General features: G+C 40.5%; 1 protein-coding gene across 6 annotated transcripts; it reads right to left on the reverse strand.

Moving 5' to 3' along the window:
• Positions 1-750: 750 nt before the first annotated feature.
• Positions 751-24,261, reverse strand: LOC117414139 (zinc finger protein 449-like). Of its 6 annotated transcripts, none has more exons than XM_059031947.1 (8): positions 24,162-24,261; positions 21,739-21,878; positions 21,534-21,658; positions 21,146-21,455; positions 20,659-20,762; positions 3,373-4,456; positions 2,710-3,090; positions 751-1,324 (listed from the first exon to the last, which is right to left on the reverse strand). In XM_059031947.1, exons 2-8 carry the CDS (start codon positions 21,875-21,877, stop codon positions 801-803), a joined length of 2,667 nt encoding a protein of 888 aa, XP_058887930.1. In that variant the 5' UTR covers position 21,878; positions 24,162-24,261; the 3' UTR covers positions 751-800. The 6 variants fall into 6 exon arrangements, with proteins under 6 accessions (XP_058887930.1, XP_058887931.1, XP_058887932.1 ...); XM_059031951.1 differs by having other exon boundaries at positions 1,143-1,324; positions 2,969-3,090; XM_059031950.1 differs by having other exon boundaries at positions 1,143-1,324; positions 2,939-3,090.
• Between the last annotated feature and the right edge of the window lie 111 nt (positions 24,262-24,372).

The following is a 24,372-nucleotide window of genomic DNA, read 5'->3' on the forward strand; positions in this document are numbered from 1 at the left end:
TTTGTTTTAACGTAACTAACAGTAACTTGTTTTTTCACAGGAAAATGTAATCCGTTACATTTCATTACCTCTCTCAAAAAGGAACCATTAGTTACAAGTTACTGAAACATGTAATCAGATTACAGTAATAGGATACATGTAGTGCGTTGCTCCCAAACACTATCTGATGCTGGACTTTGACCAAAAACATTATTTCAATGGCAAATAATAAACAGTTCAGTACATAAATAATTAAATAGCCCCTTTGTTGGCTACATTTTCTACAATGAAGTATATGGGTGTGCTGTTCATGCTTTTAAATACTTCAAGTCCCCTCTTCCCCTTCCTTTTTCTTTGCTGAAGAGATAGAATTATTTTAATCTGTCCTCATTGCTCATGTCATTAAGTCCTTTGCTCTTTCAATGTAAATCTGGATATTTTATTTCTGTAACATTGTGTTGTGTTGTCAATGTTAAAATTGTGCAATACAAATGTTGGCAAAATAATTTTGGAAAAAAGTGAACTCCCAGATGTTGATGCATGTGTTTATGTGTATGTCCCTTGCATAGGTGGATAATGACTCCTAAACTGTACCCCACAACTGCCAGAAAGGAACAATATGATACTTTGCGCTAAACCAGAGACATTACTGGAAGCCCAAAATGTGATTCTGGAGGTACATTAAAAGTATTCAGCAAAAGTTGAAGTTGTGTCATTGCTAGAAAAGGAGACCGACAAGTTTTATTTATAAGAAAGTAAAAAAGAATGTAAAACTTTTTCCAAGTTTATTATATGTATACACATAGATCCACACATTGGATTTAAGGGATGTGTGATCTCCTAGGTCCCCTCAGATTGTGAGGCAGCTCTTCCTGTTGGACAGGGGGGTCCAGGGAACTTGCTCCACCAATACCACTGGCACTGGATGGTGGTGTCAGTCCCTGCAATATGGAAATGACTGTATCTGAATTGCAGGGGAGATGTTGCTGTAAATTATCTACAGCCCTAGCAAAGGATGAAGCCATGGACGCCATGCTGGTGGCAATTGATTGCAGAGCCTGATTCATGCTCTCAGTGTGTTGCTCAATGGCTTGGGAGAATCTAAAAATGTCTCCTTGACGTTCTAGCACGCTCCCCATTAGAGATTCCAGTGTTGGTGTGACTGGGTGGACTTGACGTCTTCCGCACCCTGTGTCTGTTTGTGCAGAGTTCGGAGACTGCTGCGTGGGGAGAGCAGATTGCTGAGGAGAATGTCTGCTCCCACTTCCCTGATGGTCTGCCCGTTCAGTGTCATCAGCACTGGCACCATCTATCTTTTCAGGCAGCTGCACAGCTGAAGATTCACCTATACATAAAACATAACATTGTCACATAGTGTAAATAAAATACGCACTTTAAAATGAACACATCTGGTCAATTGCAACAAACTAAAAGTAGCATACTAACTGGGGATGATCCTGTGGTAGTACAGAGGACAAGACTGCAAGTTAGTTTCAATTGCAGCGAATCAAGCACTTCCAGATACACTGCAGGAAGGTGTAAGATGTTCTCAATTGCAACAAACACAATGTATTAGTCGTCTGCCCCCTAGAGGATTGCAAATTAAGATATGTCAGTCCAGTAAATCGTTAGACAGAGTTGTGCTTGTTGCTAATATGAATAGAATCCTTTGATATGTATTTTGACGCTTATTTTTTATATAAGAAAAAAGAAAGCATGGAGTTAAAAATACTTTTTGTAAATGACGTACATTGACATTCATTTTTTATTTAAATTCTGTCCATTGTAACTGATGATAGTTACACGATTAACCCTCTGTCAGCGGCAACAAATCAAGCTCACACGGAAGGCGGTTCACATGCACCCCACATACAGAAATCTGATTAACTTATAATGTAAAGCATAAAACAACGCAAAAACTGGTTTATATTATTATGCAGTTTTCTATTGAATAAACATTGGTTTAAAAGTGCTAAGCATTTAAAAAAAAAATTATTTTACAAAACAAAACCGTGCTATTAACAGCAAATCCCTTTAAACCACAAACAAATATAAAACTACAAAAATAACTTTCTTGGAAATCCAGCATGTACAATATTTATATATATACCTGGCCTTCAATATGAAGTCGCATTGCTTCAGTCTTTTCGCCAAAAAAACAAAAAAGTGCACAGAGAACTTGCATACATAAGAAAAAATGCCAATCCAAATAGTGGCATATGACCATTTCAGAGTCCTGTAGACAGGGCACATTTACTGTGACTGGCCTGTCGTCTCTCAGGCATCCATTCTACAAGTCAGCAAGGGCAGCACATTAGTGGTAGCCTATATATCAATAAGCTATACACTATTTCTAGGTCTCCCCCCAGCACTCTCACAAACCAACAATCTAATCTGCCTGTTAGTAGGAGCTGTGATTGTGGTACATCAAATGTATATTTTTTATAACCCTCGGAAATTAGAAAGGGGTGCAAATTTACCAAGCATTACTCCTGCTTCCCCGAGGTTGAACAAATATGTTTGTAGTATCAAACTAAAGGTAAAAAAAACTAAAGTCCTGCGATCTTCAAAAGGGTTGTGTTTTGCACCACTGGCCAGTGATAAAGGGTTAACCAGTACTAAAAATGAACTTAGTAGAGACCTACTAATGACTACACTGAAGTTTGTTGCAATTGACCAATCATGTTTGACCTTTCATTAAATATGGATTATATTTTATAGTTTGCTTACCAGGTCCCATCTCTTGCACATCATCAACACCCCTTTCACATTCTTCACCCATTAGAGCTACTAATCGCACTTCCAGGGGTGTTAGCTGTTCCTGCGATGCCTCCACACTGCCAGTTTTGGTGACTAATGCCTGTATCCGTAATGCTCTGTCCCTTAACTTTTTTTTTTCAAATAGCCACTTTTTATAGACATTATCACCTGTTCGCTTATACCGTAAGACGGCAGAGACCTTTTTTGCAGCTTCGTTCCAGATCTGTACCTTGCCACCCCTCCGCAATGCTTTGCTCTCCTGCCCAAATAGTCTGTGCCAGTTTTCAGCCACCTGCTCCATGACCACTAATTCTTCCTCTTCACTAAAACGCCATCGTTTATGTCTTTCACCTGCACATGAACACATATTAATATTACATGAATGGGAAAGCATGAAAGTACAATGTTATGCAATCCCAGCATTGGATAAGAACCCTTAGCATATCATTTTCATTAACCCCCCAATTAAATCACCTGCAAATCAAACGCTGCAATTCCAGTGTTTTTTTTTGTCAGCTGCTGTTAAGTTTCATTACATTTGTAATGATATATTGACTGTGTGTTGTAGTTGCTTATGTTTCCCTAACTGACTGAAGTTCTCTTTACATTCAGTACAGTGATATGAAGTCTCACCTGTGTGAATTTGCTCATGTCTCTTAAGGTCTCTTAACACACTGAAACATTTTCCACATTTAGTACAGTTATATGTTTTGCCTGTTATGAAAATTCTTTGTCTTTTCAGTGTCTTTGAATCACTGGAAATCTCACTTTTAGCACAGAAATATGGTTCCTCTCCTGTGGGAATTAGATGGTGCTTCTTTGGGTGTCCTGTTACATTAGACTGTTTAGAAGCGTTATGTGAGCCCTGCAAGGTTTTACAATAGTTTAACTTCGTATTAACCAAGTTATATTCAGCAAGTTCGTTCACGTGGGCAGACTCCACTTCAAGGGCCTCCTCTTTCACGTGGACAGGCTCCAGTTCAGGGGCCTCCTCTTTCATGTGGACAGGCTCCAGTTCAGGGGCCTCCTCTTTCACGTGGACAGGCTCCAGTTCAGGGGCCTCCTCTTTAATGTGGACAGGCTCCAGTTTAGAGGCCTCCTCTTTCATGTGGACAGGCTCCAGTTTAGGGGCCTCAACTTTCATGTGGACAGGCTCCAGTTCAGGGGCCTCCTCTTTCACGTTGACAGGCTCCAGTTCAGGGGCCTCCTCTTTCATATGGACAGGCTCCAGTTCAGGGGCCTCCTCTTTCATATGGACAGGCTCCAGTTCAGGGGCCTCCTCTTTCACGTGGACAGGCTCCAGTTCAGGGGCCTCCTCTTTCACGTGGACAGGCTCCAGTTCAGGGGCCTCCTCTTTCATGTGGACAGGCTCCAGTTCAGGGGCCTCCTCTTTCACGTGGACAGGCTCCAGTTCAGGGGGCTCCTCTTTCATGTGGACAGGCTCCAGTTCAGGGGCCTCCTCTTTCATGCAGACAGGGTCCAGTTCAGGGGCCTCCTCTTTACTGGCAACCGATTCAAGTTTAGCGAGCCCCACTTTAATGTGGACAGGATATAGTTTAGGTGGCTCCTCTTTCATGACGACAGGTTCAAGTTTTGGGAGCCCCACTTTAATGTAGACAAGATCACGTTTAGGAGCCTCCACTTTAATGTAGACAGGTTCCCTCTCAATTATTTGACTTCCACAAGGATCACCTGGTTTCTTTTCAGTAACCTTTTCCTGAAAAAATGGACATGCAAAGAATAGAAAATTACAGGTGTAACAATGACATCCTGGCATCCTAATTTTAAATATTAATTATTACAATAAACTTCATTAGAAATAGTTATGGTTTAAGCTTGAAGCCAAGAAATTCCTTACAAAAAAAAATTACAATTAAATTAACTTCATTACGTAGAAAGAGAGCAGTGAATAACTTTAAACCCAGATTGAACGGTTTGAAAAAAAAAACACATTTTTTAAAATGGGTCTTCGGGGGTGTTTCTTCGGTTACTGGTTAAAAACAAACTTCAAGCCCTAATTATACATACAAACACATTTAACGCTATGCAAATGTACAGTAGTATACTACCGTGTATGTAGCACATCAGGTTTATTTCTAAAGAACAGCGCTGCAAACCCTATAAGCTTGCATAGCTCAAGGTGATAGGCACTTAAACTTGGGATGCATCGATTGTGCTTTTTGAACCGATTCCAATTATTAATAAATGGCAGATACTGATTCGGATACAGATTTATTTCCATTATTAATAATACAATTGTAAACCATCACCTGAAATTTAAATTTGACACTTGACTATATACTTAAGCTTTAAACTGAATACATCACAGATTTTATTGTATGTATTTTGATAAGAGTACATAAGGCTGTATTTTTTTTCACGGTTTTCACGATTTCCGTGAAACTTTCCCACTGCCGTGCAATATGTAATTCCCCATGAAAAATCCCATTTCTGAAAGAAGTGTATATATCCATATTTTTTTATCACTTAAAATAAAGAGACAGCCAACATTTGCCTTGTTGACGCACTACCTGTTACACTGCATTTAGGAACCCGGCTGCCGGTTTAATTTGGTAAATGATTGAACACACTGCATAGAACATGTATAACAAAAAAGACTCCGGCTGCATCAACGATGGGAAATATTTACTACCAAAGTCCAGTACAAGAAGGGGACATTTTAATGTGTGTTATTTGTACATTTATTTATGTTTATTTTAATTTCTTTAATGAAGTGATGGCGACAGTAGAATGTCTTTAAAAAGGTAGATATTAATTTTTATATATAATTTATTCCTTAGCAGACGCCCTTACCCAGGGTGACTTACAGTTGTATAGAAAAAATGCATATCAAGAATTACAGTACAATTAAGAGCAAGATACAAAATACAATGACTTCAGTTCTAATAAGAGCAAATACAAAACACAGTACGATTTGATATCGGGGCAGTTCAAGAGCAGATAACAGTGTTGATAGTTACATCAGAGTTAGATACGAGTGCAAGTGAAATACAAGATACTACAGATTGGGTTAAATGCAGGATTAAATACAGTGAAACAGGGAGCAGATAAGTGCAAGTTAAATTGCATTAGAGGCAGAGTGCTATATTGTCCAGAAGGGAAGAGTTGAGTTTTACAGGTGTTGTCTGAAGAGGTGTGTCTTGAGGAGGCAATATGAATATGAAAATACAATATGAAAATACGATTAAAAGATGAATACGAGGCAAAAGTACAGAATGTCACCTTTTATTTCTGGCTGTTTCAACGCATATGTTTTACCAACTAAGAATAACAGCACTTTCAGAGTTCCATCCTCCCATTTTATGTGAGCATAAATATTGGGACATTTGGCTCACATGTGTTTCTAATTGATCATGTGTTTCCTGTCGCATTGATTGTTCATTCATAAAAGAGCTGTGAATGTGTAGTCTCAGTTCTATCCTTTGCTTTTGCCTTTGGAGTCTGTGTTTGGTGTCAGTAGGCATAATCCAACATGAAGACTAGGGAGCTGTCTATGCAAGAGAAGCAAGCGATTTGGATGCTAAAAGAAAAGAGGAACTCAATTAGAACCATAGCACAAAAGTTGGGCATAGCCAAATCAACAGTTTGGAATGTCCTGAAAAAGAAAGAAACCACTGGTGTCTTCAGCAATCAGCAACGACCAGGTCGGCCAAGGAAAACAACAGCAGTTGATGACAGAAAAATGACCAGAGCTGTGAAAAACAACCCTAAAATAAGTGTCAGTGAAATCACCAACAACCTCCAGAATGCTGGGGTGAAAGTGTCACAATCTACTGTTCACGGAAGACTTCGGCAGCAGAATTACAAAGGCTACACTTCAAGATGCAAACCTCTGATCAGCACCAAAAACAGAAAGGCCAGATTAGAATTTGCTAAAAAGTACAGAGATGAGCCAGTAGAGTTTTGGAACAGAGTTTTATGGACAAATGAGACAAAGATTAACCTTAATCAAAGTGATGGGAAGGCAAAAGTGGGGAGAAAAAAAAGGAACTGCAGATGATCCAAAGCATACCACCTCATCTGTGAAGCATGGTGGAGGTAGTGTCATGGCATGGGCATGCATGGATGCCTCTTGAACGGGCTCACTTATCTTTATTGATGATGTAACGAATGATGGCAGAAGCAAAATGACTTCAGAAGTGTACAGAAGCATCTTGGCTACCAATGTACAAGAAAATGCCACCAGACTCATTGGGCAGTGCTTCACAATGCAACAGGACAATGACCCAAAACACACTGCCAACGCAACCACGTTCATCAGGGGAAAAATATGGAAAGTTTTAGACTGGCCAAGTCAATCTCCTGATTTAAATCCGATTGAACATGTATTTCACTTGCTGAAGAGTAGACTTTAGTCAGAATCCCCAAAACAAGCAACAGCTGAAAATGGCTGCAGTAAAGGCTTGGCAAAGCATCTGAAAGGACGATACCAAGAGTTTGGTGATGTCAATGGGTCGCAGACTCACTGCTGTTATTGCATGCAAGGGATTTGCAACTAAATACTAGCTTTTATACTTCTCATATTTGCTTTAAGTTGAATTGTCCCAATACTTATGCTCACATATAATGGGGGGATGCAACTCTAAAAGTGCTGTTATTCTTAGTTGGAAAAAAATGAATGTCTTGAAACCACCAGAAATAAAAGGTGACACTCTGTACTTTTGCCTCATATTAATCTGTGTGTATTTTCATATTGCTTGCGTGTACAGCAAAAATAGCAATTTTTATTTCACTGTCCCAATACTTATGGAGGGCACTGTACATGCATACACACACACACACACACACACTGAGCATCAAAATAAACTTATCACTATTATAACACATTTATTTTCGAAAAAAAAAATAAGGTATCATTCATCCTTGACCATGACACACTTGAGTGACTATAACTGAAGCATATGCACTTAATCACCTAATTAGTGCGACAGTTGATTGGACACTGGGTATGGAGTGATTTCAGCTGTTGAATTGCAAGCTTGAATAAAAGCAATAAAAGAAAATCACAGAAAAACACCAATATGCCACATCTGTCAAGAGCAGCGCCTTTGTGCAATCAGCATGTTGGAGGCTGGACTAGGGCAGCGTACTATGGCTCGTCGTCTTGGGTGCTCACAGCCAGCAATTTCAAACCTGGTGAGACGGTATAACCAGACAAATTCTGTCAATAACAGGCCATGAACTGGAAGATGTGTGGCTTCTAGGGCTCAGACCACTGACCAGGCAGATGCTTATCCAGACACTACAAGAGGAATGGGCCAGGATTCCACAAGACAGCATCCGAAACCTGGTGCAAAGCATGCGTCGCAGATGTACTGCTTGTATTGCTTCCAACGGTGGCTACACACGCTACTAGCCTGTGACTTTCACAATATCCCCCTTCCCCCATAACTTTAGACAGTAACATGTCAATTGTTAATCAGCACAATAAAAAGTCACTGCACCTGCTCTAAAACAGAGTTTGTCATTTTTCGATCACATTTAGTGATTTTTATCCAAACATAAGTGATAGGTATCTTTTGATGCTCAAATTATATATATATATATATATATATATATATATATATATATATTAGCAGTTTTTAAACTGTAAATAGCCTGGCTAAACGGCGGTTGGGAGTTCAGTATCAAAAGGGAGAGACAGAAACGGAAGTTAGACTGAGAAGTTGTTTACAGTTTGAACACCGGTACTGTATTTACTGTAGAAATATTGCATGACTCATTAGTATAGGGAATTGGGAGACATGCTGTAGGAGCGTTATATACGAGAGCCTTATAGCGAGGGAGCACTGTATATATATATATATATATATATATATATATATATATATATATATATATATATAATTTTATTTTTCTACAATTTAGGATTTTTTGTTTTTCAGGTAAGTATTTAAACATCTAGGAACACTTGTATAATTACAGAGAAAATGAATGACAATGCTATTTCTTTTTCTGCTTTAATACATATGTTTAAATAATGGACCTTGAAATACGTATTTTTAGGCCATGAAATAAGCCAGTTTTTACAGTGAAAATAAAAGCTAACTATACATTCTGCCAGAAGTGGTAGGGTATTGTGCACAATACTCATTAAGTGTTTTTCTCTTGCGCCCCATTTTCAAATCAAAGTAGTAACTGTCATCATATACCTAAAGCAAAAGCTTACATACACCTTAACCTGTTAATTTCAAAGTAGGCGCTTTGAATGACAGGCGCTGTAGCTGGCAACGAGATCTGTCAGAACAGGGTGAAACTACAGTACTAACAATGGAACACTGAGATGACTGACAGCGACCCCCAGCCATTCAGAGTGGAACAGAGACGGGACAGACAGCAAGAATAAAAACTACACAAACTAGAGAGGATTTCTAAATGATTATTTTTGGTAAGAAAATAAAACATTGCGAGTGGTTTTACCGACGTTTACCGATTAATACTGAAAGTAGCAAGCCTAATATTATATATATATATATATGATACCATGTCTTAGAAACCACCATCATCATCTGGCTGTTCTTCTGATTGTCAAAGCCTACACATATCAGTGCACTTGAGGCCACTTGCCAAGCAGACACATTTAGGCAGTTTGCAGCTCCTGGGACAGGCCAGTAGATCGAGCACAGCCTGATGTGCGGGCTGTCCTTCCATCCAGTCTACTGCAAGCTTCATCCTGTGTTTCCCACTTCCAGCCTCTCCCAATAGGGCTAGGTGTCTCTGGGTCCTTTTCCAGACACATCCTCCATATTGCAGGCTGGTAATTGGCCTGTTGGGCATGTTTCTTTAAACAGTCTCTGCATGGAGGCAGTTGGTGACTCTCAATCTCACCTTTCTTTGCACAGAATAGGCAAGATCTCAAATCATTTACATTCACTGTAGTGGATCTGGCTGCATAGAGAAGGCATGTGAACTTCTCCAATTTGTCCATCAGCTCCTCAGATGGACTCCATTCCTCCCCCAGCTGTGAGAAGGCTTCATGTGCCTCTGTTGGTACTCATGATTTTGAGGGCACTCATTTTCGCTTTGCCTGCAAATGTGCCGACTGTGTCACATCCTGTATATACAAGCATGCCTATGAGGGCCTGACAAACATTTGTGCCAACAGCAGCTACTATTTTCTCAATGTCAAGGACTCTTGTGCATGCTTTAGTGCCACATTTCTGGAACAATGGGGTCCTGATGCAATCTTGGAATGCCAAGCACATGATGAAAACATCAGTGTCCTCCGAGCTTATAATTACTGCTTGGTAGCCTTCTTCAGCAGCATGTGCTGCATGTAGCAACAAGCGACCATCTGCTTCCTCTTGTGTACTGTTGAGATCAGGCACCTCCTGGCTACATTCAGATGTGATCTTGTAGCATTTGTCTTCGGAGGTTGCAAAGATCCTGAAATCTCTCAGTGTACTCTGCCTTTTTCCACTCATTCACCAAAAAGGAGAGGAGGCTTGTTTTGTTTCTGACTTGGCTGAGAAATTTTCTCCACTGCCTTACAATTTGTGAAGCTGTGATGCTTTACAGCTGGAGTCCAGGGGCCATTTTTACAGAAAGACCCTAACTGCCAAATCTTATCTTAGAGATAGGAAATTCTAAGTGTCAGTTTAGGAAAATCCGTATTACAGAAAAAGGATTCCAAACTCATTTTCCTATCTTAAGTTAGGATAGAATGGAGCACTTAGGAAAGTATCGCCACCTGTGACTTAGGAATCGCTTCTGTAATACCAAGACAGGAAGAATCCTATCTTAGCCATGAAAGATAAGATAGGAAAGCAAGTTAGGAAATTGTTCTGTAATATGGCCCCAGGCTCCCCCTCTAACATTTCTTTCTACATGTTTCCCGGTATGTGTAAAACACCACATCAATCCTTTGACTCCTGCTTTCCTCCCTCAGAGCCACAGATAGCACAGACATAGCCACTTCACCAAAGCTGGCTTGATCACCTCTCACCCGCTGAACAAGATTCATTCATTCAATTACATTGGCAGAATTGTCTGGCATTTCTTCAGCTGGTGTTACATTCTTCCGCAAGCATGTGGCTAAGCAGCTTTGTTGGTCTTTCGAAGGAACCCTTCTGGGGTTGCCAATGTCCATGGCAAAGGTCCCAGCGAATAGGAGAGTACATCTGCCATCTGAAGGTTCCATCACAATGATGTGACCAGAGTGCCCTGTCTGCTTTCAGAATTATTGCCTTCCCATTGCTCTTCCCCTCCTTCTTGCACATATTGCTGAAGGTTTTCAGCTTGTTCATTTTCATGGAGTCATGGAATTTTTTCATTGACGGGTTGCTCTCAAGTCTCTCAGTTATGAAGTCAGCATAACTTTGCTCTCCTATTTCATATGTCTTCATCAGGTTAGAGGCTATTTTCTGAGAAGCTGCTTTTACTGTGGAGATAATAATGAGATCCTGTTTCACAACAAAGGGGTTGATCCAGCTTTGTAGTAGACTCACCACTACTGGGGATGAACTCCATCCAGGCCAGTCTCATCATAGCTTCATATATGCGCTTGTGCACTCGAACTGCACAATTATACATCTTGTCTTCAAGAACTACAGTCACTGAGCCTTCTGCAATGATGCCTGTTTCAATGCATAAGTCATGAAGGCCTGCATCCTGAAATAATTTTTCAAGAATTGACAAGGCATTGCAGATGGGTGAAATGTACCCAATCGAAGGATGATGTTGGCAGACTTTTCCTTGTGCTTCCAGGCAATTTCTGCTGCTTTTGCATACAGACCTTGATCCATGATGGAGAGGTACTATACATCAATTACTGTACAGGTAAGAACCAAATCAACAAAACAAGGCGTATAAAAAATGAGATATTAAGTCAAAGCTAATATCACGGGTCAATAAAATACCAACTAATCAAAGGAAACGTTTTATTATCATTCTGCATTGAAAAGAAAACAAAAGTTACACAAAGGCAAGATATCCACCAATTGTGATCAAATAGGCTGTAAATTACATTTAACAAGAAAGTCGCATGAAAGATATTTTAATCGTGTAATATAATGAAATTAAATCCATGTTATGTAATAACTCTGATGAGCGACCCCGAGTGAAAAATGGCAATCCAGCTTTTTATTTTTAAACTATGTGACATATGCTCGCAGCACAGAAGGGGTTAATACAGCACCCAGAATATTTACAAAAGGTCTTAAATTGTCCCCCAACACATTACTCAATATACAAATATACATTTTATCACATATACTATAATGAAGACTACTAAACAGTAATAATAATTGATTAGCAGTTGATTTTGCTATTTGATTGGTTTCCACACAGTTTAGTTGGTTCTTTTGCCAAGCAGGTGTAACATTTAATCAAGCAGCTTATTTTGGCGTCAGCAAGAAGCGCCAGCAAACCGAAGAGCCTCAACAAAAGAGCCGGGAGTCTAGCTGTGGGAGTCCAGCGAGGGGAGGCCTGCGCTGAGACGTTGTTCGACTAGATCCGAACCTAACGGGGCTCTAGAAGAAGCTATCTACTAGTCAGGTCTGTACCCTCCACCCTACTGCTCCCACTGTGCCTTTTGTCTTGCTTGTCCTGCTATGACTCTCTCTCACATCCCTGTTCTGTCCTCCCGTCCTCGTCCTCTGCCCTCCCTCCGCTGCTGCTCCTCCAACCCCTCTAACCTCATTTCTCTGCCTCTCCCCCCCTCCCGCACACTCTCTGGTGCACTCTGGAACTGTCACTCTTCTGCTAACAAAGCTGATTTCATAACTGCCTTTGCCTCCCACCTCTCGCTCGATTTCCTTGCTCTCACTGAAACCTGGCTGTCCCCTGATAACACTGTTACTCCTGCTGCCCTGTCCTCTCTCTACGTCCTGGCCCATACCCCGTGTCTCACTGGACGGGGAGGTGGGACGGGTCTTCTCCTCTCTCCCTCCTTACTCTTTTCTGTCCCCTCCGATCTCACCTCACTCTCTGTCAATACCTCTGAATTTCATGCAGTCCAACTAACCTCTCCCTGTCAACTCCTGCTCATTGTTCTGTACCGCCCCCCTGGGCCTCTCACTCACTTTCTGGATGAACTCGACTATCTACTTTCCTCCCTCCCCTCTCTGTCTACCCCGACTGTCCTGTTGGGTGACTTCAACATCCATCTCTCCAACCCCAGCCACTCTGCTGGATTCCTCCCTCTCCTTCACTCCTTCGACTTCTGTCTCTCTCCGTCCCCTCCTACCCACAAAGCTGGCTGTCAACTGGACCTCACCTTCTCCAGGGCCTGCTGCCCCTCCACCCTCTCTGTCACCCCCCTGGACCTCTCTGATCACTATTTCATCTCTTTTTCTCTGTCTCTCCCCCCTCTCCCTGCTCCTCCTACCCCCACTGTCACCTCTCGCCGTAACCTCCGATCTCTCTCCCCCTCTGTCCTTGCCTCCACTGCTCTCTCACCTCCCTCCTATCGACTCCTTTTCACAACTCTCCGTAGACTCTGCTACCTCCACCCTCTTCTCCTCAGTCACCTCCTCCCTCGACTCCCTCTGTCCCCTCCCCTCCCCTCCCCATCCCTGGCTCTCCTCTGCGCTCCGCTTGGCAAGAATCATACTGCGATCTGCTGAAAAGAAATGGAAGAGAACCAAACTCCCTGCTGCCCTAGACCTTTACCGCACTTTCCTCTCCTCCTTCTCCTCTACTAAATGTGCTTATTTCCAATCTGTAATCCAAGCCTCCACTAACAACCCACATAAACTATTCTCTACCTTCTCCTCCCTCCTAAACCCTCCCCCGTCCTATCTCCCCTGATGACTTTGCCTCCTTCTTCTCTTCTAAAATCTCAGATATCCGCAAACTCTTTAACACCTCTCCCTCCCCCGCACCCCCTCCTGCTCCAACCCCTACACCCACTACATCCCCTACTAACTCGCCCTCCTTCTCCACCTTCTTGCCCCTCTCAGACTCTGACCTCTCCTCCCTGCTCCAGGGTCACAAACCCACCACGTGTGCCTTGGACCCCCTCCCCACTCACCTCTTTCAAGCTGCTGCTCCTGCTCTACTCACCTTCATCTCCTCCCTCCTCAACACCTCTCTACTTTCTGGTATCTTTCCCTCTGCCTTCAAAAAAGCCTCTATCACTCCCCTCCTCAAAAAACCGACCCCACCTCCCTCCAGAGCTACCGTCCTGTCTCCCTCCTACCCTTCCTCTCCAAAACCCTCGAGCGGACTGTACACCGCCAGCTCTCTGCTTTCCTGTCCAACCACTCTCTGCTTGACCCTCTCCAATCTGGCTTCCGCTCTGCTCACTCCACTGAAACCGCCCTCCTGTCTGTCACCAACTCACTTAAGTGTGCCTGAGCTGCCTCTCTCTCCTCTGTCCTAATTCTCCTCGACCTCTCTGCTGCCTTTGACACTGTTGATCACTCTATTCTACTATCATCTCTTGCTGACCTGGGGATCTCTGGCACTGCTCTGGCCTGGTTCTCCTCCTACCTCTCCAACCGCACTTACCAGGTAACCTGGCGTGGCGCAACCTCCACACCTCACCCTCTCTTAACTGGAGTCCCCCAAGGGTCAGTCTTGGGTCCTCTCCTGTTCTCTCTCTACACCCGCTCCTTGGGCCCCCTCATCGCATCCTATGGTTTCTCATACCATTTCTGTGATGATGATGCTCAGATTTTCCTCTCCTTCCCCACCTCTGACTCCACCATCTCCTCCCGTATCCCTACCTGTCTGTCTGCTATTTCCTCCTGGATGCACTCGCATCACCTCAAACTCAACCTCTCTAAATCTGACCTCCTTTTCTTTCCCTCCTCCTCCCCCTCCTCTGATCTCTCTATCTCTGTTCCTCTGGAATCTACCACACTCTCTCCCTCTTCCTCAGCTAAGAACCTTGGAGTCACCCTGGACCCCTGCCTCTCTTATTCCCAGCACATCTCCACTCTGGCACGCACTTGCTGATTCTTCCTGAGCCACATCCGAAGAATCCGACCCTTCCTCACCAACTATGCTACCCAGCTCCTGGTCCAGGCCCTGGTACTCTCCCGCCTAGACTACTGCAACTCCCTCCTGGCTGGCCTCCCTGCGTCCGCCACCCGTCCGCTCCAGCTCATCCAGAACTCTGCTGCCCGCCTGGTGTTCTCTCTGCCTCGCTTCGCCCACGCTACTCCACTACTCCACTCGCTCCACTGGCTCCCGATCACCGCTCGCATCCAGTTCAAGACTCTTGTACTAGCCTACAGATGCCTTGACCAGACTGCACCCAGCTACCTCCAGACCCTCATCTCTCCCTACACCCCCACTCGACCTCTCCGCTCTGCCTACACTAGAAGACTGGCTCTACCTCCGCTACGCTCCCCTGCCTCCAGAGCCCGCTCCTTCTCCACCCTTGCTCCGCAGTGGTGGAATGACCTTCCTACAGATGTCAGGACTGCCCAGTCCCTGACCACATTCCGGCACCTCCTTAAGACTCACCTCTTCAAAGAGCACCTGTAGAACTCCTCTGTTTGTATCCTGGGACACTATCACCCTTCATTTAAATGTGTTTTATTTTGCTCTTATCTGCCCCCTATTTTACTGCATTTAATCCTGTACTTCAGAATACTGTAATCTGCCAAGTGTTTAACCTGTAGTATTTTGTATTTAATCACATCCTGATGTAACTATCACTATTTAATCATATCCTAATGTAACTATCACTATTATCTGCTGTATTATTGAATTGTGGTTTGTCACACTTGAACAAAAGTTATGGTATTTCTTGCTCTTATTGTATTACTTGTATTGTAACACTTGAAATGTATTTGCTTACGATTGTAAGTCGCCCTGGATAAGGGCGTCTGCTAAGAAATAAATAATAATAATAATAATAATAATAATAATAATAATAATAATGTGCATCAGACATTTGTGTCAGATAGCTTAACATAAAACACAAACACAACATGTTAACTATTCTGAATAATTATCAAGATCCTTATGTAGAACTGCATTAAACTGCAGTTAATGTAAAAGCTTGTAGGCTGTTACTATATCACATACTGGGTGTTTTAGGCATTGCATAAATATGAATTATGCATGATATTTCAACTGAATGCATAAAGAATACGCATAACAATTTTGCTGCACAGCTCAAGCTTCTTGTAGAGTCAGCACTCGGATATACGACACTCAGATACACGTTAGTCGCATTTACCATCCTTGTATTAAGAAACAAATCAATTCCCATTATATATATGCAACAAATTAACGCACTTAACTGTCACAAGCGATTTCTGATACAAAGCCCATCTCTTCAATGTTACAATTTATCTGAATATCCATCACAGCCTGCATTTTTTTTCCCCTGCATGCCAAAAACTTTTTTTATTGTGCAGTTACACAGCGCTTCCTCCAGTTTCACCTGAGGAAAATGCAGCCAAAACAAAGCGAACGAGACAAGCTACAGTAATGTAACAGTTAAACATTAAACAGTTTGCTATTGTGATACATTTTATTTTTTTAAATCTGTGATCTTTAGTTGTTTTTGTGCATTTTCATTTGCAAGTGAACTGTGACATTGGGGCCTTATTGAGCACTATATCCTGCAATTTTGAATACTGACTTTGGATACTGTTTTAATTATGGAAACTTTTTTTTGTTAATCTTTTGCTAAATTGCATTACCTTTTACGTTGTATGCAGTTCTGTGCACGGGTAACATTTTGCTGTTGGGTCATTAATGGGGAATTTTACATACTGCTACAATACGCATGGGTGAAAAGTGGACAATCATTTTGACAAACTCCTGGGGCAAAACCAGGCTTTCCAGTCTGTGGTCCACCTAGCACCCCAGAAGCTCTGGGGTTGTGTACATGTTCTCAGATGCATTCTGAGCCACTTTAGACCACTTTCAGAAGCAAATTTGAAATTGACTTTGTAGAAAAAGAAATCCAGAAATGACTTCTTACAACTTGTCATTTTACCAGATGGATCAACCTGATAAATCACACACGAGGCTAGTTAACAAACATCATTTTTGAAATGCAGGGTTTACTCCAGGACTTGCTGATTGAGGGTCAATTTGGCCACCTACCTAAATTTTAGGGGGACATTTTCTTTAGTGAGGGCATCAATATGTTTTATGACTTAGATTTCAACACCACAGTATTTTTATACAAGTCAACAGAGTTTACACTGGCCTTGTTTTTGAAGAACACAAAATACAAATGAAAAAACAGTTCTCATTTAGTACAACTGTCTTTTGAAATGACCTTAATAAAAAAAAAAATGGTAGAAACAAGGTGTCCCTATATTACACAAGTCACTTTTTTGTAGCTGTGCGTTAGATCCTTCTTTCCTTTTCATTTATGAACTTTGCCAGGGCCTTCCATAATCAAAGTCCTTCCAGTGTGGTCCCTCAACTCTTATGACAGGAGGGTTCAGTCTGTCACTTGCCAGTCTATTCCGGAGGGCTGTCCAACACATTTTGAGCCCTGAAGCCAACATAAACAGTGGAACGTCGCATATCCAACCGTCACATAACCGTCTTTATCAATTAACAATTTATCAATTAATTATATGTGCTGAAGCAATATTTAAACCAAGCTTCTTATCAGCTGTTGGCAATATCAAGAAAGAGCGCAAAGTACCATGACAGAGGATATTAAGAAAGCAGAAGCAGGGAGGCAGTGACTTCTAAAGTTAAGAAAGAAGCCATCAGTTGCAGGTAACTGTAGATTTACCATTTGTTTAGTATTTTTAATTTTTTTAAATTTTTTTTTTTAAAGCTTTGCGTGGAGACGGCTTATAGTAAATCGCATAGCAACACTGTGTATTGTAACCCAATTAATCTTGTTTATGTTTGCTTACTTTTAAAGCAAAGAATTTCCCCATGTTTAAAGCAGTATGAGTGTTGTTTTTGTTCACTAACCTATTTATGCATGTGTAAATGTCACATTCTACAGATGTTCACAAATCCGACTTTCACATATCCGCCTATACCACAGTCCACAGGGGGTCGGGATAGGCGACGTTGTACTGTATATATTTCCAAACTACATTGTAACAACAAAGTACAATAAAAACAAATACATCAAGTAAAAAATGTGTTAAATCTTTTTATATGCTCCAAAAGGATACAACATTATAAAATTAACACGCAATCTGTATTGTTAATTTGAGAAGTAATGTTATTAGAAAATAGCGTTCGCTAAAATAAATAAATAAAACACCTCGCATCACAGCCTGAATAATTACATATTGATGTACATTATTCATATAATTTACAATCAAACAATCAAAGTAAACATGGCTTTCGTTACACGGCTTTTACACAGTCGGATTTTGGTTTGGCATTTTGTTGGGTGCTATCTCATTAAATGGTCACGCAAATTAATTTTGTTACTGGAGTACCCCAAACATTTTTTGCATAGGCTGCACTTTACTTTCTTGCCATATTCTATATAGAAAAGAATTAGCAAGCGTCGGAAGGCATTGTATCACGGTTGATATTCATTAAACTTTTGCACAACACTAATGTTTGTTTGCTCCGTTGCTCGCCCTGAAGACTCTCGCGCAGAAGCAATCCTGTGAGTAAAAACTCACGGGGGGGGGGTGGGGGGGTGGGGGGGGGGGGGGGAGTGAGCCGGCGTCAGACCGGAGTTGGGCGGGGATAGCTCTCCAATAAATGATTCCCTTTGCTTAAAACCTTTACACATACAATACAATGCATCGCCTCAGCCTCAGAAAGACCCAAGCATACAAACTGTAGTTATGCATAAACAGAAAATGTATAGCGTTGGAGAACCATAGGGATCAGTATTAGGTCCTCTGCTATTCCTAATCTACATTAATTACTTGGATTCTGGTATAGTAAGCAAACTTGTTAAATTTGCAGATGACACAAAAATAGGAGGAGTGGCAAACACCGTTGCAGCAGCAGCAAAGGTCATTCAAAATGATCTAGACAACATTCAGAACTGGGCAGACACATGGCAAATGACATTTAATAGAGAAAAGTGCACACAGGCACTAAAAATGTGCATTATAAATACCATATAGGAGATATCAAAATTGATGAAGGAATCTATGAAAAAGATCTAGGAGTTTATGTTGACTTCATCTAGACAATGTGGGGAAGCTATAAAAAAGGCCAGCAAAATGCTCGGATATATAGTGAAAAGTGTTGAATTTAAAATTTTACAATGCATTAGTGAGACCTCATTTAGCATATTGTCTTCAGTTCTGGTCACCTCGCTACAAAAAGGATATTGTTGCTCTGGAAAGAATGCAAAGAAGAGCGACCAGAATTATTCTGGGTTTAAAAGGCATGTCGTATGCAGACAGGCTAAAAGAATCAAATCTATTCAGTCTTGAACAAAGACTACACAGCGATCTGATTCAAGCATTCAAAATTATAAAAGGTATTGACAATGTCAACCCAAGGGACCTTTTCGACCTGAAAAAAGAAACAAGGACCAGGGGTCACAAATGGAGATTAGATAAAGGGGCATTCAGAACAGAAAATAGGAGGCACTTCTGATTAGCACAAGTGCTTGGAGATATGAAAATCTTTGTCATAGTCTACTTTTGCAGGAGTTTTGGCCTCAGATTAGCAAGGCTAATGAAGGCTACAGAACCATTTGCCCAAATGTGGGTTACTTCATGAAAAGGGGTTACTAATATGTGACATTATGGCCTATTTTCTAAATTTTGAATCGGACAAAGTTAATATGCTAATCAGGACTGCAAAAATATGGTCAATACAATACAATGACGACATCTATAAAAACCGCAGCCACAATAAAATGGCAGGCGCATTGCCGGAATTTTAATTTTGTGTCGGACATTACGTTTTATGCCACAAATTCAGTTTTTCTTTTGTGGCGGGAGAGGTGGCCGGTAATACAAGGTTCTGGTGAATGTCACCATATTTACAGGTCTGCAGACTGTACGTGACTGTTTCATGGGGCAGCAGTGTGGAGTAGTGGTTAGGGCTCTGGACTCTTGAGCGGAGGGTCGTGGGTTCAATCCCAGGTGGGGTACACTACTGCTGTACCCTTGAGCAAGGTATTTTACCTAAATTGCTCCAGTAAAAACCCAACTGTATAACTGGGTAATTGTATGTAAAAAAATAGTGTAAAAAAGAATGCAATTGTATGTAAAAATAATGTGATATCTTGTAACAATTGTAATTCGCCCTAGATAAGAGCGTCTGCTAAGAAATAAATAATAATAATAATAATAAAGTTAGTTCACTATATATGGGGAGGCCGCACTGTGGTTGATCCCCGGAGCCAGCATCGCAGCCGTTGTGTGTGCTGATGCGCCAGGGAGGCAAAATAAGCTGATCCCTGGAGCCAGCATTACACTTCAGCCATTAACACCAGACAGAAGGATATCTACATCATCATATGGAAGGAAACGTAAATGGATGGAGACACATATGGATCACATTAGTTTACTGTAAAGCTACGTCTTAGTTGGTGCTTATCTTGGCGAGAGCAGAGTTCAAATCAGCATGAAGTTTTAACATCTACTCTCGTGTAATGGAAATCATTAAAACAAATATTGCTGTAATAATGTTATACACTGCAGTACAAAATTAATAAACATCTGTCTAAAAACACTTTTAAATAGCCTAAGCTGTTTCCCACCTTCCTAATCCTTATGTCATGCCTTTTGTTGTTATTTAGTCAGTTCAAGTACAGGTAAACCTAATCAATTCAATATTTCACACAGAGCTACATCACATCAGGCATGTTTCCTTTTTTTTTTTGCTATATGTTAAATATATTTGCATTATTATATCCATTAAGTTAACTTGGATTTTTTTAAATGAATAACATCCCTTCTATTTCCACAATGTGACGTGGTATGTGTCATTAATATTATGCCTCTCATGTTTTTTTTCCCACTACTAAAGGTCGATTTGCACTGGTCTATATAGCAAATAAGGATTGTTGAAAGAACATTTTACCACAGAGTCTTCCAGCGCTTCCTCAGTCTTAGTTGGCTTTTTCTCCGTCACTATTATTATTTCTGGGTCATTGTCATCCGAAATAATTGCAGCTACATTTTCAACTAAAAAAATATTTGATAAAATATATTAGTCACAAAAAGCAAAGTACCACAGTGCAATAATAACTCCTTATAAAAGCTGTAGTAGGTTAAACAGGTAGGCCTTTATCTCCGAGGGCCATGATGAATACGTGTTTAATCTTCAGTAGTAAAGAAGGAAAATATGCAAACCTTTCATTTAATAGGAAATATTACATCTGAAATACATTTTAGCGAGTATGATTGAGTTGGCATTTTTGGCGTTTAATGGACTGTTTGTAGTTGGGTGAATAGACACTAATGCTGCAATTCTGGTGGAGTGGAAACATGTATAATACAATACAATAAAAAGCTGTTTTTGTTTATGGCAGTCAAATGACTTCTAGAAGTGAATTTGAATTACTTGCCTGTTGCCTGATAGTGCCTCTGAAGACAAAGGTAAAGTGTAATTCTTCTGTATGGTTTTCCACATGCATTTTTATAAGCTTTTAAGTTAAACGAATCACAGGTTCCAGGAAGAAACTGAGCCATACAGCCATCCTGGTACAGTAAGTAATAATCATCATCAATGAAGTTGTGGTCAAAAGCCTTGTGCTTTTCAACAGCTGCATTTAAAAGCTGGTCATATACAGCATCATCCGTAGTCAAAATAGGCAGACTTAATCCTCTTTGAATTTTTAGTTTCCCACTGGCTTCAAACATTTTACCAATAGATATCTGAAAGAAATTATATAAACACAGTTTAGAATTTAGCAAGTGACTTTAGTTTTTAACAGAAATTATTGAAATACGTACCAGAACGCTTTTTTTGACCGATTTCTGTTTCTTTTTGGTTGCAAATGTGATTTTTTCATCTCGTTTCAGATCACAAAATTTGAAAAAAACATCTAAAGTTTCTGTTCTATGGAGGTTTGAGAAACCTGCAGAATAAGCAAAATATTAGCATCAATGACCCATGTAAAGATGTTAAATATAAATTGTCATGGAATAAGTACTGTACCTGGGTTAGAGGATGATTGTAAGGGACTAGCAGAAGGGGGAAACTCTGGGTTAACTGATATAAAATGCACATTTTTCCCACATTTACTACAAAAGTGGCTAATCTCCTCCAATGTATTTCCACAAAAAGGACAAAACATCCTGAAATAGAATGCAATAAAAACATACTGATAAAGCACAGTGACAAACATTAAGAGAAACTAAAAAAAACAAGATTCCAGAGAATACAGTATAAAAGCTGTACACAAACAGCTTTTTAATAGCCCAAACTGTCACACGAGTATTAAAACAATTTCAAACACACACATAATATTCCTGATGTTAGGTAGTGTATTGCACGGCATATATGACCGTATATACCTCCACTGTTTGATTTCAAACACACTTTCCCTGGACAAAGGTATGTTTAAATATACCGAAACATTAGGAAGTTAGCTCTTTTGAGCACAAACACACACACATATATATATACACACATACACACACAGTGCCTTGCAAAAGTATTCAGACCCCTGACCAATTCTCTCATATTACTGAATTACAAATGGTACATTGAAATTTCATTTTGTCTGATATTTTATTTTAAAACACTGAAACTCAAAATCAATTATTGTAAGGTACATTGGTTTTATGTTGGGAAATATTTTTAAGAAAAATAAAAAACTGAAATATCTTGCTTGCATAAGTATTCAACCCCTGTGCTGTGGAAGCTCCCAGTTTACACCGATGAAAGAAATTGCCCTAACAAGGACACAATTACCTTACCATTGGCCTCCACCTGTGAACCATTAAAGTTGCTGTCACATTTTCTGGATAAAAACCCCACTGTTGAAGGATCATTGGTCAGGCTGTGAATCTGAAGGAAAATGAAGACCAAAGAGCATTCTACAGAAGTTAGAGATAAAGTAATACAAATGCATAGATTAGGGAAAGGGTACAAAATAATATCCAAGTGTTTGGATATCCCAGTGAGCACAGTTGGATCAATAATCAGGAAGTGGAAGCTGCATCACACCACTCAGGCACTGCCAAGAAAAGGCCGTCCCTCAAAACTCAGCGCTCAAACAAGAAGGAGACTTGTGAGAGAAGCCACAGAGAGGCCAAAAATCATTTTGAAGGAGCTACAGAGTTCAGTGGCTGGGAGTGGAGTAATGGTGCACCAGTCAACCATATCAAGAGCTCTGCATAACACTGGCCTGTATGGGAGGGTGGCAAGAAAGAAGCCGTTACTCAAAAAGTACCATCTGAAAGCACGTCTGGAGTTTGCCAGAAAGCATGAGAGTGACCCAGCTGCGATGTGGGAAAAGGTTTTGTGGTCAGATGAGACCAAGATAGAGCTTTTTGGCCAAAACTCAAAGCACTATGTGTGGTGCAAACCTAACACTGCCCATGCCTCAAGACACACCATCCCTCTAGTGAAGTATGGTGGTGGCAGCATCATGCTGTGGGGATGCTTCTCATCAGCAGGGACTGGGCATCTTGTTAAAATTGAAGGAAGAATGGATGGAGCAAAATACAGGGAAATACTGCAAGAGAACCTGCTTCAGTCTGCTAAAAAACTGAAGCTTGGGAGGAAAATCACCTTTCAGCAGGACAATGATCCCAAGCACAAGGCCAAAGCAACATTGGAGTGGCTCAAGAACAAAAAGGTGAATGTCCTACAGTGGCCCAGTCAAAGTCCTGATCTCAATCCCATTGAGAATCTGTGGCACTATTTGAAAATTGTGGTCCACAAGCGTCGTCCAACCAACCTGAACAACCTGGAGCAAATCTGCCAAGAAGAATGGGCCAAAATCACTCCGACACTGTGTGCAAAGCTGGTACATACTTACCCCAAAAGACTTAAAGTTGTTATTGCAGCGAAAGGTGGCTCTATCAAATATTAATGTTTGGGGGTTGAATACTTATGCAAGCAAGATATTTCAGTTTTTTATTTCTCTTAAAAATATTTCCCAACATAAAACCAATGTCACCTTACAATAATTGACTTTTAGTTTCAGTGTTTTAAAATAAAATATCAAACAGAACGAAATTTCAATGTACCATTTGTAATTCAGTAATATGAGAGAATTGGTCAGGGGTCTGAATACTTTTGCAAGGCACTGTGTGTATATATATATATATATATATATATATATATATATATATATATATATATATATATATATATATATATTATGTGTATATATTATACATACATACATACATACATACATACTCATACAAAATAGTTAGATGTTGAATTAGTCCGCAACACTTAACTGCAAGATAACATTAATAAACAGAAAGGCATTTGTTTCTGTTTTACACTTTAACTGAGGTAAAGCCACATTCGTAACAGAATCCATTTCCGCGATAAATTGTAAATACATTGAAGAAACTTTGCTTCACAGATAATAGTTAGAATATAACCAACTATCTTACCTCAGAAACTGTCACGTACTGTGTTCAGATCTGTAAATATGGCGACATACACCACAACCTTTCTCTACCCCCTCCTTTACAAAAAAAAAAAAAAAAAAAAAAAAGTAACTGATGGCATCAAATGCAACTTCCGTCACAAAATGTAATTTCCGGAAGACGTTTTTTGATGCGGCTGCAATCTTTTAAATGTTACCACCCCGTTTCAGTCCCC

This window comes from Acipenser ruthenus, chromosome 10 (genome assembly GCF_902713425.1).
Source record: "Acipenser ruthenus chromosome 10, fAciRut3.2 maternal haplotype, whole genome shotgun sequence".
Classification (NCBI taxonomy): domain Eukaryota; kingdom Metazoa; phylum Chordata; class Actinopteri; order Acipenseriformes; family Acipenseridae; genus Acipenser; species Acipenser ruthenus.